The sequence below is a fragment of the Silurus meridionalis genome, chromosome 8, assembly GCF_014805685.1.
Source record: "Silurus meridionalis isolate SWU-2019-XX chromosome 8, ASM1480568v1, whole genome shotgun sequence".
Taxonomy (NCBI): Eukaryota; Metazoa; Chordata; class Actinopteri; order Siluriformes; family Siluridae; genus Silurus; species Silurus meridionalis.
Genome location: NC_060891.1, coordinates 16990646 through 17004014, shown reverse-complemented (window position 1 = coordinate 17004014; position 13369 = coordinate 16990646). Strand labels below are relative to the sequence as shown.

The following is a 13369-nucleotide window of genomic DNA, read 5'->3' as shown; positions in this document are numbered from 1 at the left end:
ATATTCTCTCTCTCTCTCTCTCTCTCTCTCTCTCTCTCTCTCTCTCTCACTCACTCTATATTAACTGACCCTAAATTAGTTTTTATTTTCTCAATAATTTAGTACTTCATTAAACCGTGATCTACAGCGCCATCTAGTGGTTAGAACCCGAATACGCTCTCACGTTGTTTTTGAAGACGTCACTTCCAGCATTTTAAACATGGCGGAGCGCTCTGAAGTCCATCACGGCTGGAGCGCTGCACAACTGAAATAAAGTGATTTCTGATTCTGCGTAGAAACATAAATAAGTAGGTCAATCTATTATTCGTCCCTTTGATAAAATCGTTGCATTCGGTAACTACGGTTAGCTAACACGGTAAAATGTATTGCTGCGGGTTTTATTGACTGCTTGCAGGAACTCTGGTACTTTCACTGAATTGACCCGATAATCATTTACTCCAAGCTTCATATGTTTGCTTGAGGTTATATATCTTGACAAAATATGTCCTAATTGACGAGGTTCAAATGTCATATCACGTCTTATCTACGACGAGGTCGTTTGCAATTGTTATTCCTGTGTTAATGTAAAATGTTTTAATTTCTTAATTTGATGTTTAATTGTTTTTTTACAGGGTTGGCCCTCGGTGTGAGATGTAATTGCCTGAGCGCTTAGTGTAAGGATCCCATCTGCACCATTTGGATTCTTTTCTCCAGTTTCGTAGCTTCTTCTGTCATACACCATGAGCAGCAGGAGGAAACGTGCAGCGCCTGTCCGTATGGACGAAGCGGACAAGAATAAACTGAACTGGAACATGCATGAGCATCGCAGGACCGAGGGGGATTTCGAGGACCTTGAGGCATTCCCTGAGCCATCTGTGAGCTCTCTAACTGACCATGTTCCTATTGTGAGCAATGCAGAGTTACTCAGCCATTCCTCCAGTCTGCCTGCCGAGAAGGAAGAGGAACCAGGATGCTCCGTACAGGACTCCTCACCTGACACTACTGAGCTGAACGTGCCTTCGGTGTCTACCCTGGATCCAGGCTGGAAAGCTCTGATCGGAGAGTTTGAGCTGTATCCAAAGGTCCCTCTTGAACTTGCAGACAACACTTTTTGCTTGCAGCAGACTGGCGATGCTATCACTAAAATTAGTTACTACAAACTCAGAGGAGCTCACAAGCTGTCCTGTTGTGTGCTCATTCAGTGGATTATCACTGGAGGACTTGGACTGGCTGCAGAAAAGGAAGGTTATACAGCTCTGTCATTTGTCTGGAGAAGGATCTCTAAAGGTATTTGTTTTCGATCGCAGTGTCCCGTGTATTACCTGTCTGCGTATTTAGAGTACAAATCATTCAGTGTTTGTTGGATTATTATTGAAATATTGTCTCCGTAGTACATTTCGTGAAGTCAATTATCCAGTAAATTGTTGTTTAATATGCACAAACCAGAGATCTTTATGTTTATGGTGCAGCTAAAGCTATTCCTTTTGGAGTCTGGTTTGGGACGACCGGAGTTCCTCAGTGAAGGAAACGGACGCTTAAGAAGAGCCAATCAGCTCTTGCAAAAACTAATGGAACTGTTCTATGACTTCATTATCCCTGGTAGCCTTTCCACCTATCAGCTGACAAATAACCATCATTTTTGTAGACAACATAAGTTACTTTAAAGAAGGTTGAATCATAGAATTTACCGTATTTTTAATGGCAGAGATAATGGAGAATGAAGTAGAGGAATGTGACACTGATCTGGAGCGACAGAACGTGGAAGAACTTTATGACTATGTCAGACACGTTCACCAAAGAGAAAAACAGAAGCAGAGCTTTGATGTACAGCAACCAGCCCTCATACCAGTGCTCCGACTCTACCAGAGTCAGGCTGTAAATTGGATGTTGAAAAGGGAGGGGTACAAGAGTGAAAGCGTCCAAGGTAAATTTATAACTCCTGTCCGTCTGCTCTGTATTGTCTTACTGCAAAGATAAATTTAGCGGGAAAACATCAAACAGCTTTAGTGTGACGTAGGGTAACTTAGTAATGATTTTGCAATAATTCTTCTTTTAAGAGGACATGTTGGATAAAGCATGTCAGTTAAATGCCCTGCTTCGGGGTTAAGAAGTTGGACTTATGATTGAAAGGTCGTGGGTCTTTGAGCCACTGCTTAATTCTATGAATGATTAGTTGCTTGGGATAAGGACGTCTGCCAAACACCATAAATGTAAATAGAATTTGAATAGAATAAAGTTTTTCATTTAATTTTCACTTCTCTATGAATATATCATACATTGATGAAACTTGCTGCAATATAAAACGTTTTGCAATTTTTTTTTGACCAGAACAAAAGCTCAATTTTCTTTGGAGGGAAGTTATTACAATGTGTGGAAAGAAGCTCTTTTATAACCCTTATACAGGCTGGTAAGAAAGTTTTAACACTATGATATATACTGTATATTCCTTTTAATGATGATATTAAGCATTTTAATAAAACTTGTGTTTACATAATGTTCTGAATAATATTGATTCTTTTTAATTAGTCTGATTCAGGAGTTTCCTCTGGCTGGTGTGGACTGGCCTGGAGGAATACTTGCTGATGAGATGGGGCTGGGAAAGACTGTAGAGGTTCTGGCCCTCATTTTGTGCCACACTCGCCAAGGCCTAAAGCAGAGTACTCTCACCTTACCTGTGGTAAGTAAAATGCATTATAGGTCAGAAATGAAAAACATTGGGAGACTCAGCAGAAATGTCACACAGGTGATTTAATTGTGAGCTCAGTTGATTGTCTGTGTGGAGTTTCTGTGCATGTTCAGCCTTGTGTCCCCTTGAGTCTCCTTTGTTTTTTCTTCATTAATGACTCCACATAATGTATGTCTGGTTATGTCCTGTTTTGTTCTCCAGGGACAGTCAGTGAATTACTATATTCCTCCTCCCCCATTGGAGAGACAAAGGATCACACAGTGCACCGTGAAGCCAAGAGAGAAAATCACCTACCCGGGTAGGTGATTTATTAGTGGTAGCAGTATTTAAAAAAAAAAAAAAAAGCCTTTGCATTGCACACTGTAACATTTTATATTAACGTATATGTTCCCGCTTTCAACAGCTGTCCGTGTAATGCTCCTGACTGCCATTAAGGAAATGAAGGTTGGAAAAGGAGCCTCAATCAATGCCATTTTTACATACCTCCGGACTATGTACAAATACAACCCTCTAAAAAACCGCTGCCACATTAAGAAGTCCCTGACAAAAATGATAGCGGAAGGTTTAGTGGAACAGGTTAAAGGTCGAGGATTAGCTGGCTCCTTCAAGCTGGGAAAGAACTACAGAGAAAAAAAGAAAAAACCTGTTAGTCCAGTAAGTGTTCTTTATATTGCAGTGTGTATTTTCATGAAAGCATTTCATAAGCTTTCTCTTATTTACTTCATTGAAATGCTGTTGGAAATCTAAACAGGTTTAATCATGTCATGACATTGTTTTTTTAAATAGATTAATAATCAATTTTTTGGTTTGGAAAACTTAAATATTTAAAGAATAGTTACATATTTTTTTATAATAGATATAACTTGTATTACTTTAAGTGTATTTTAAATATTCTTGACAAATTTATTGGGTGTGTTTTGTTAAGGTCATATTATGGACACAAAGATTTTTTTTAAAGTTTATTATTTATAATTTAGTATTGTATTGAAATACATTTTTATAGCAGAAGTCTGGGGACGCTGCTTCCAGGAGAACGTCTCGACGTTGCGCAGGCCAGGAGCAGGAAACGGGTATAAACTCTGACTCTGAGGACACAATGTGCAGGCTGGACCCTCCTGTACTTACAGAGGAATCAAAGCAAGAGAATGATTTACAAGCAAAGCCAGAGGTACCCTGTGACAAACCCAGCATTGAGGCAAGCCTAGAGAATAGCCAGTCCCCGGTTTCAGGTGGTGCTGAGAAAGCGGCTGTGAATTGTAATGTGGCTAATGCTAAAACAGAGCCGTTGGAGAGTAATACAAATTCCCTAAGAAATTCTCAGTCAGAGCCTTCTCCTCCAGTTCGAGCATCAGTGGTTCCTTTCAATACACCCGATTACAGGTTTGAGTGTATCTGTGGGGAACTGGGCCTTGTGGACTATAAGGCTCGGGTGCAGTGCATGAACTGCCTGCTGTGGCAGCATGCGGAGTGTGTGAACTACAAAGAGGAGAACCTGTCGACTACACCATTTTACTGCCCACACTGCCTTGTGGCCATGACTCCTGTTCCCACTGGGGCCACTCTTATCATTTCTCCCAGTTCCATATGCCATCAGTGGGTCGAAGAAATCAACCGGCACATCCGCTCCACCTCTCTCCGAGTACTGGCAAGTAATGCTTAAATTGGAAATGGTGCTGATAATGCACACAAGGTTCACACTTACTCTATATTCCTGCCATTCATTAGAGCTTTACTAACAACAAAAATTACTTGATATTGAACATCATTAAGACTGCATTAATAATAACGCAGTCTTAATCTATACGACTATAATGCAGTCTTTCAAATGTGGTTAAAATTTACTAAATGCTGAATGATCCAAAAAAAATTACAGTATGACCAAATTCTGTATATATACAGTGTATGTTGTTCTGTGCTGTGCAATAAAATAAATTAACTAATGCCTTACACCAGTAATGCCAGTGCTATCATAAAGTCATTACGATAATTATTAGTGTTTTTGTAACTATTACATTTTGCATAGTTTTCATCTTGAAATTTAATGTGAGCATAGTAAAAAAATGAATCGTGTCTCTCTTAGGTGTACCAGGGTGTAAAGAGGCATGGGTTCATCCAGCCTCATGTCCTGGCTGAGCAGGATGTGGTCATCGCCACCTACGATGTGCTGCGTACTGAGCTGAACTATGTGGATCTCCCGCATAGTAACAGCAAAGATGGCCGCCGCTTTCGTAACCAGAAGCGCTATATGGCTGTGCCAAGCCCCCTGGTAGCTGTGGAGTGGTGGCGTGTGTGTCTGGATGAGGCTCAGATGGTGGAATGCACAACAGCCAAGGTGACAATGTGTTGGCTACTGCCATTATGAAAGGAGTGGTAGAGTTGGAGGAGATTCAAAATGGTTAAAAATGTTCTTTGTATAAAAATAAAAAAATTGTGCGTGACACGTATACTTCCTCTTGTCTTTAGGCTGCTGAGATGGCTATGCGACTCACATCACTTAATCGCTGGTGTGTAAGCGGAACACCAGTACAGCGTGGCCTAGAAGGTAAGCTGAGTCTCAGATTGTCAGTTGATGTAATGGGATTAAGCTTTACAATTTCTGTAACAGTAACAAACTTAGAAATGCTTTGCAGATTTGTATGGACTTGTTTTGTTTCTGGGAGTCGACCCATACTGGGTGAAGTACTGGTGGGATCAGCTGCTATATAGACCATATCGCCGTGGAAACACAGAACCACTTTACAGTGTCATTGGCCAGCTGCTCTGGCGATCTGCCAAAAAAGATGTTATTGACCAGGTTGGTTGTTGATACTGTATATAGTGTTTCCACACAAAAGCTAAATCAATGTCAGCCATGGTTGTGTGACTTTGAAGTTTTCTGAAGTAGAAGAGTATTGATCTGTCTTGGAGATTTTCCTTGGCATTGTGACCTATTTTGATTGGGCTCTAAATGTACATCTTTATTGTCGGCAATGCTCGTTGTTAAATTAATACAATAGTTTTTCAACTATTGAATTCCAGAACATTTATTCATAGTAAAGTATTACATATTTTGCATCTTGTTTTCAGATTCAAATCCCTCCTCAGACAGAAGAGATCCACTGGCTTAACTTCTCTCCTGTAGAAGGCCACTTTTACCACCGCCAGCATGAGGTCTGCTCCCAAGATGCTTTGCTTAAGTTGAGGAAGATCTCAGACTGGTCACTGAAGTTGGGCAGTCTGGACCGACGCACGGTCAATACAATCTTGTATCCACTGTTGCGTCTGCGCCAGGCTTGCTGCCATCCTCAAGCAGTTAGAGGAGAGTTTTTGCCCTTCCAGAAAAGGTGAGGGATGCTCTGATTGGCAGCACATCACATCCTGTCTTTGGTGAAACTAGGCAAACGGTTTTCTACCTTCTGGTTGCTTTAAGAGCTGCTATCCATTTTCTGTTTATATATCCTTTTTAGTACAATGACAATGGAAGAGCTGCTGAAGTCCCTACAGAAGAAGTGTCGTGTTGAGTGTGAGGAGGCTCACAGGCAGCTGGTGTGTGCTCTCAATGGTTTGGCAGGAATCCACATTATTAGAGGTACCATGTGATAAAACAATATCCTATTTCACTTTTTCCATATGGGCATGTTTAAAAAAAGTTCCTATACTGTGTGTTAACACATCCCTGGTTCTGTAGGTGAGTTTGTCGAGGCAGCAGAGATGTACAGAGAAGTGCTTAGATCATCAGAAGAACACAAAGATCGGCTTAAAACAGACTCCCTGCAGGTATTACCCTGCTCTCTATCTCTGTTGTGGTATAAACCTGCTCTATACTTAGTGAGACAACATTTTCAACACTCTATGGATCTTCTTAATGCCATTTCTATGTTCAAAATGTAGAGGCTACATGCGACACACAATTTGATGGAGCTTCTAAATGCCAAGCATCCTGGTATACCACCTACTCTTCGAGATGATCGTCTGAAGGAGGAGGTTAGAAAGGAGATCTGAGAAAAAGCTTTTTTTTTTACCTCTAAATCTTTTACAAATGTTAAACCAAGTAGATTTATAACATGTGACTGACTGAACATTTCGCCATGTGTCTCCTAACTAGGCAGAGCAATTGAAACAACACTACATGACTAAGGTCAGTTCTGAAGTGTCTGAAGCACAGCAGAACCTCCTGCCTGTGCTTCAAAACATCAGGGACCTCAAACACAAGGTAAGATGTTTGAGAACTTGACCTGCATAAGGAAACAAGCACAAACAAGTCTTTAATTCAGATCTATTTTAGGTTAACCTGCGCTCTCCCTGGTGGCTAGACGTTATTCAGAAGGCCATTCAGTACTCAGTAGATGATGACTTGGTTGTTCGCATCCAAAACGAGCTTACCTGCAGCTACGAACAGCAAGCGAATAAACTCTCAATGGCTGACAAGTAATTCAGAAGTTGTTTCTTTGAGAATTCTACCTAATGTCATCTGAGTTTGTTTAAACTTTGAAGTTTTTCTGTTCACCAATTTTGTGACTTTTTCACCCTTCCCTCAGGTTCCGGGATGCCCGTGGTCTCCAGTTTTTACTTAGCACTCAAATGGATGAACTGATGAAATCTCAGAAAATCGTTCAGGATGCTGTAAAAAAACTAGAAGCTCCACCATCACAGGAGGTCATTGAGGAGGCAACAGCTTGTCACCTGAGGCCTGTGCGCCTTCCACTCAACAAGTAAGATCACTTTATTTAGCTTGGGATAGTTTTACTAAATCAGTGAGTGTCTGATAATCATTTTTATACTATGTTTAACTCTAGTAAATTAAGGTCTTTTTTGTTACTGTTTTATTTTATAGCTGTGTCTTTTGCAAATCGGACGAGCTCTTCACAGATTATGAATCAAAATTGTTTTCTCACACGTAAGTAATAAAAAAAAAATGCATTTGATTTATCCAAATAAAGACCTTAAAATATTTTAAGGGCCATAAAACACTTAGATTTAACCTTAAAAATATATAATATTGATCTCAGTGTTAAAGGCCAAACAGCCATCTTTGAGGAGATGATTGAGGATGAGGAGGGGCTGATGGACGACAGGCTTCCCACAACTAGCCGTGGTCTGTGGGCAGCCAGTGAGACAGAGCGCACCCTGAAAGCCATCTTGTCCTTTAGCAAGATCCGCCGCATGGACCCTGAACTTATAGAGGAGGGCAGTACTTTTATGGAGCTCTTTGAGTTCTGGAAAAAGGAGTACAAGGTTTGAAATTATGTAGTATTTTATCATGTAATTATATATTCAAACTTAGCACTTGTATGGATATCATCTAAAGCAGTGGCTCTGCCAGTAGAGTCCCGGAGTTCATGAACCATAGCCAGAGGGTCTGGATTAAGAAAATAATAATAATAAATCTTGCTTTTGTCAGATCTTATATCAGGACATAAAATTGGAAGATGACCTGTGGTGGTGTCAGTGACAATTAGCTGGCTGCATAGTGTGATTTTGGATATTTAGACTTGGGCATAAACTCATTTATGACTCATTGTTTTAAACTCATAACTCATTGTTTTAAAAGGTTGAATTTATTGAGGCAGGAACGTAGTCTAACATGTTTTTTGAGATTACTGTAATAGTAGACTACAGTGATTAGAACAAGAAAAAAGATACTATTTACAACAGACTGGCCATTAATGAAAAGAGGCATAATTGCAGATCTTGAAGGTACAACAGTCATGACTTGGTAATGATTGTACATAGAAATGTGCCCATGAATGTAAATTAGTTGTTTTCTGTGTTCGGAGATCAGCGTGGTAGAAATGGCCTGCATTAGATGTGAGGGGATGGGGTTTAGTGGACAGGTGGTGGGCCGGCTGGTGAGGAGGAGCTTAGAGTCATCAGTGTCAATGAAAGGTGAGAATAAAGAAAAGTGTTCTATGTGTAGGAGGTTTGGTGGATGTACATGTGCAAGGAGAGCTGCTAATGATGCCCAATTTTTTTCAGAGAAGGTGGCAGCATGTTTGACAGACTGAGATGTAGATCTTGAAGGAATGATGAGGATATTAAGAATGAGGATATCGACTATAGAGAAAACATGTATTTGAAGTTCTGTTAGTTTTATTTCCATAGTAGGTGCTTTAAGTAGAGGAGCAAGTAATTAAGTACTAAAATGTTAAGTAAGTACTGATGTCTTTTTGTGCTGGATGCTCTTAAGGTGCCCTGTGTAATTATTTAGAAATAAAATTTAATTCCTTATTTTAAATTTGCTCTGTGCAAATGTTTATTAATAATTAATCTTTTTTGACGTTGGTATCTGGTCATTTTTAATTTATGACTACCACCTTTCCATAATATTCACAAATGACAAATATTCAGAAAATGTGGCTCCTTAGGTGTTGCATGAATACTGGATGACGTTGAGGGATCGAGTGTCAGCCATAGATGAGCTGGGTATGGCTACAGAAAGGCTGCGTGTGCGGCTTCCTGATGAGCCCAAACCTAAAGTGCTACACATTATAGAGCCACATGAGGTGGGTAAAATTGAGCCTCTACTGCACCACACCTGAACGATATACACTAACCTTGTTGTAAATAGATGTATTTGTTGATGGATTTTATTTGAGTTTAGGTCGAGCAGAACCGAGTGAAACTGTTGAATGACCGGGCTGTGGCTAAATCACAGCTACAGAAAAAGCTTGGACAGTTTCTTTATCTTACTAATTTGGAGAAGGTAATAAATATATGTTATATGTTCAAGTTTGTTTTTTTTTTAAGATCTTTAAGAATTTCGGTATTATTTTACCATTATAGTACAGTATAATTATAATAGGCATTAAATACACATATTAGTGTACAGGAGTCTACAAATGCCTTTTTTACTGGTGTCTTTATTGTTTATAAATTTGAATGTAATATTCTAGAGTTTATTTTGATATTTCTACTCAATCATTCTTTCAGTCACAGGATAAATCAACTGGAGGTCTGAATCCAGAGCCATGCCCTATTTGTGCTCGCTCTCTGGGTCAGGAGGTAAGATAACATTGATGCACAAAAATATAATCTTTTTTTTTTTTTACAAATATAAGCATATTTGACTGCCAGAAGGCAAGAACTATGTTTTACTTTGTAATATGAGTGCATTTAAAAAGCATTTTTGTCTGTGCTTTTGGGGGTAATTGTGTGTGTTGTGTTTGACAGTGGGCCGTGCTCACTTGTGGACACTGTTTCTGCAATGAGTGCATTTCCATCATTGTGGAGCAGTACAGTGTTGGCAACCGAAAGAAAGCTATAAAGTGTGCAATCTGCAGGCAAACTACTTCCCATGCTGAAATCTCGTATGTCTTCACCACCCAGGCTGTAGACCAGGGCCAGGAAATTCCTGTCAAAGTCAGTGCCCTTAAATCCAAGCTGTATTCTTGTCTAATTTGGATTTGCTTTGTGCGCAACATCAATTTGATCTCCCTCTGTTTTTTATACTGTAGGGAAGCCACTCTACTAAAGTAGAAGCTGTGGTCCGAGCCCTTAAGAAAATCCAGATGACTGACCCAGGAGCTAAATCTCTTGTATTCTCTACGGTGATCATTGTTTGAAATCTTTTTGAAATGACCATATGCATATTTGTACAATGGGTATTTAATCTTACTCTGTCCTTTTTCTTTTCAGTGGCAGGGAGTACTGGATATCATTGCAAAAGCACTCTTTGATAACAACATTGAGTTCTCACAGATCAATGGGATTCATAAATTTCAGGTGTGTGAAACTATCACACTTGGCTCTCCTATACCTGTACTACCATCCAGCATTAAAAACTTGAATGTAATTAATTATTCCTGTGTTGTAGTATGAATGTCATGGCTTTGACCATGTCTGTCTATCTATTTATCTGTGCATTAACAATAGTTAAAGCTGACAATAATGGCATTATTTTATCTTCTTCTTCTTTTTTTTTTTTTTTTTTTTTTTTTTTTTAGGAGAACTTGAGCTCTTTCAAATATGAGGAGAAGATCAATATTTTGCTATTGCCATTGCACACAGGGTCAAATGGCCTGAACATTATTGAGGCTACGCATGTACTGCTCGTGGAGCCCATTCTCAATCCAGCACATGAGCTGCAGGCCATTGGCAGAGTGCACCGTATCGGCCAAACCAAGTGAGCTCACATACGTAGGATCAAATAGCTGATTGTTTTATTTTTAATGGAAAGAAATAAAAAGCAGTGCCGGCTTTTACAATGTGGAAAATGGACACTGCACTTTGTAGATAAATGTTGAGAGCTTGTCATCACATGTTACATAGAGAAGTTTATTTATCTGTGATACCCAACTAAATGCACCCTTTCTGCTCCAGAATGTGCCATTATCCTTATACCATGTCTATTAAGTACACAAACAGTGTGGGCAGCTAATGAATACTTAAGTGTTCAGTTTTCTATTTCAGATATACACTACATATAAATTAATTTCATGGCATATGCTTCTGTATGTCTTTTTAAAAGTATTGTGTACATTTCAAAATTGATTTAAATTGAAATCTTACCTCTGGTAAGAATGAATGTTGCAGATCATTGAAATGAAACAAAAAGAACAGTTTTGGGGCATCTGAGTTATACTCCATCTTCAACAAATGAGTGGTTTAAAGGGCACAGAATGTCACTGATTAAAAGTAAATAAGAATCTATTCTTTAGGGCAACATAACAAAATAACAAATCACAAAGATCCTTCACATAACACTAGCTGGCCTCAGATGGCACCACAGACAAGTCACTACATTCTTTTCTGTCTTTGTTTCCTAGACCAACTTTTGTGCACCGGTTCCTGATTAAGTCCACTATTGAGGAACGTATGCAGGCAATGCTGAAAACAGCAGAGAAAAGGTGAGCATGTGCCAAAGGAAGCGTGTGTCTTTTGTTCTCATTACATTGGGTTAGTTTTGTCTATGTAATTCTTATTTTTTGCCTCTGTTAATTAAATCTTTAATCATCTTTGACATTTTTTTTGTGTGCTTTCAGTCACAGTGCCACAGCCATGAAGCACTCGGAGGCATCCGTGTTCACAGTGGCGGACCTAGCTGAGCTTTTCACTGAGGACAGTGACACATTAGAATGAGACTGGTCAGTTACAGCCAGACAGTCGGACCAATGAGCACCACAACCAGCAAGGTGGAACAGGACAAAAGGGACCACTTCAGCACTAATTAGTGTACAAGCTCTTCACTGTTCAACTCCATTTTACACATTGTGTGCAGTTTATATGCTAGTTCCAGTGGTGTGATTTATTTTATCTCTGCTACATTCTCGTTGTAATGGTCAAGATGGGAAAAGGTGTTTCCCAAGTGGAATTCTCTCCCAAAACAAGCTGCTAGCTTTAAATACATTTAAATACAAATTGCAGCCTCAACACAAAGGTGCTGTTAAAATGATTTGAGACTGCATTACACTGTGGGTAAAGGACTAAACGGCAAAAAAAGTGCAGCGAAAAGATTGCTGTAGTAGCCTTTTAGTATTTTGAAACTTGGTGCGTGGCTAAAGGTTGTTTTTATTTTTTTATTTATTATTTTTATCAAGTAGACTAATACACATTATGTAGATACATTGATCAGGAGGATGTGTTGTGTTCTTAATTTCCATGTGTTACAATTTTGTGATGTGTATCATGGTTGGATTTGTATGTATTTATAAAAATATAAATAGAAAAGCAGTCTCTTTCTTTTTATTGTTATGATCCCGGTATTTTTGATGTAATGTGAATTTTGGGACCAGTGGTAATTTTTTTCCAATTTTTCAGGCTAACAAGAATTGTAATGACACTTTATTCATTTCAGGTCTGTTTTTATTTTTATTATTTTATTTTTTCTATTCTGGTTAGCAGGTCACGTCACCACTTTCTTAAAAATAATTATTGCGCCTGTAGATTGCACATGTAATCTGTAGATTCACATCTTAGTTTTATTAAGATAAAGGAAATGATCTCTTGAAAATTTTTGTGTCTACAACAAAAAAAATAGTTACATGCAATTGCCTGTTGTTTGTGTTGTTTGCATAATCATTAGTGCAATGATGCACACGCCCCTAAAAGAGTTGCACTAGTGAATGTTTGGGGGGAAAATATTCATATCTGTTTAACCTGTTTAAAATATATAAAAATGTTTTTAAAACAAAATGATAGTTTTCTGATGAGCTGTATTTCTGTATATTTGATTTAGAAAAATGTACATTATGTTGACGAGATGAGAAAAGAAGAAACCACCAGTTTTCCCAGCTTTTAAGGAGTTATTTGAGTGAAATTGCATTATCCATTAAGCTTTTGGCTAAGTTTTAATGTTTTGATTTTCTTTCCTTTATTTTATTAAAACTATTGTTAGGGTTTGAGAATGGCTTCTTTCTGAATAAACCAGAGCTTTATAGATGTTTCTGTGTATTTAATTAGTTTCCAATTGTAACCAAAGAATATAGAGTGCAGGCCCATGATTCAGAAGAAATCAATCCCGGATTTATTCCATATATTTAAATCATATCATATAAAATGCTTGACTATGAGTTAGCATTACTAAAAGCATCTGAACGCAGTTAAGATAAACTGCAGCCCCTACCCCCAGTTCATGCTCAGTTTTCTGTGGCCAGGAGTGTTGCTTTATGTAGTGGAATGATGTGGTTTAACATGATTCAAGGAGTCCGGTGTAGTTTGTTTTACTTCGATAGAATTACTGGCTGTACCACATTTTGTCTGTCCTTGTGATTTTTATGGTCACCAGCT

General features: G+C 38.7%; 1 protein-coding gene across 1 annotated transcript; it reads left to right on the top strand.

The window, feature by feature from the left end:
• Nucleotides 1-166: 166 nt before the first annotated feature.
• shprh (SNF2 histone linker PHD RING helicase) lies at nt 167-13021 on the top strand. The gene is made up of 30 exons (XM_046856270.1): nt 167-287; nt 612-1266; nt 1449-1578; nt 1685-1903; nt 2308-2386; nt 2506-2656; nt 2867-2963; nt 3069-3319; nt 3669-4310; nt 4746-4997; nt 5129-5207; nt 5296-5459; nt 5732-5988; nt 6112-6233; nt 6333-6421; nt 6536-6628; nt 6750-6857; nt 6930-7072; nt 7183-7356; nt 7479-7541; nt 7654-7879; nt 9010-9147; nt 9246-9347; nt 9575-9646; nt 9815-10003; nt 10099-10191; nt 10280-10366; nt 10588-10766; nt 11410-11490; nt 11626-13021. The coding sequence occupies exons 2-30, from the start codon at nt 1111-1113 to the stop codon at nt 11720-11722; spliced, it is 4533 nt and encodes a 1510-aa protein (XP_046712226.1). The 5' UTR covers nt 167-287; nt 612-1110; the 3' UTR covers nt 11723-13021.
• The last annotated feature ends 348 nt before the right edge of the window (nt 13022-13369 follow it).

Coding starts and splice junctions, on each gene's coding strand:
- shprh (XM_046856270.1), top strand. CDS start 1,111: ATGCTATCACTAAAATTAGTTACTACAAACTCAGAGGAGCTCACAAGC. Junction 2,657..2,866: donor GTACTCTCACCTTACCTGTG/GTAAGTAAAATG, acceptor TTTGTTCTCCAG/GGACAGTCAGTGAATTACTA. Junction 6,234..6,332: donor AGGAATCCACATTATTAGAG/GTACCATGTGAT, acceptor CTGGTTCTGTAG/GTGAGTTTGTCGAGGCAGCA.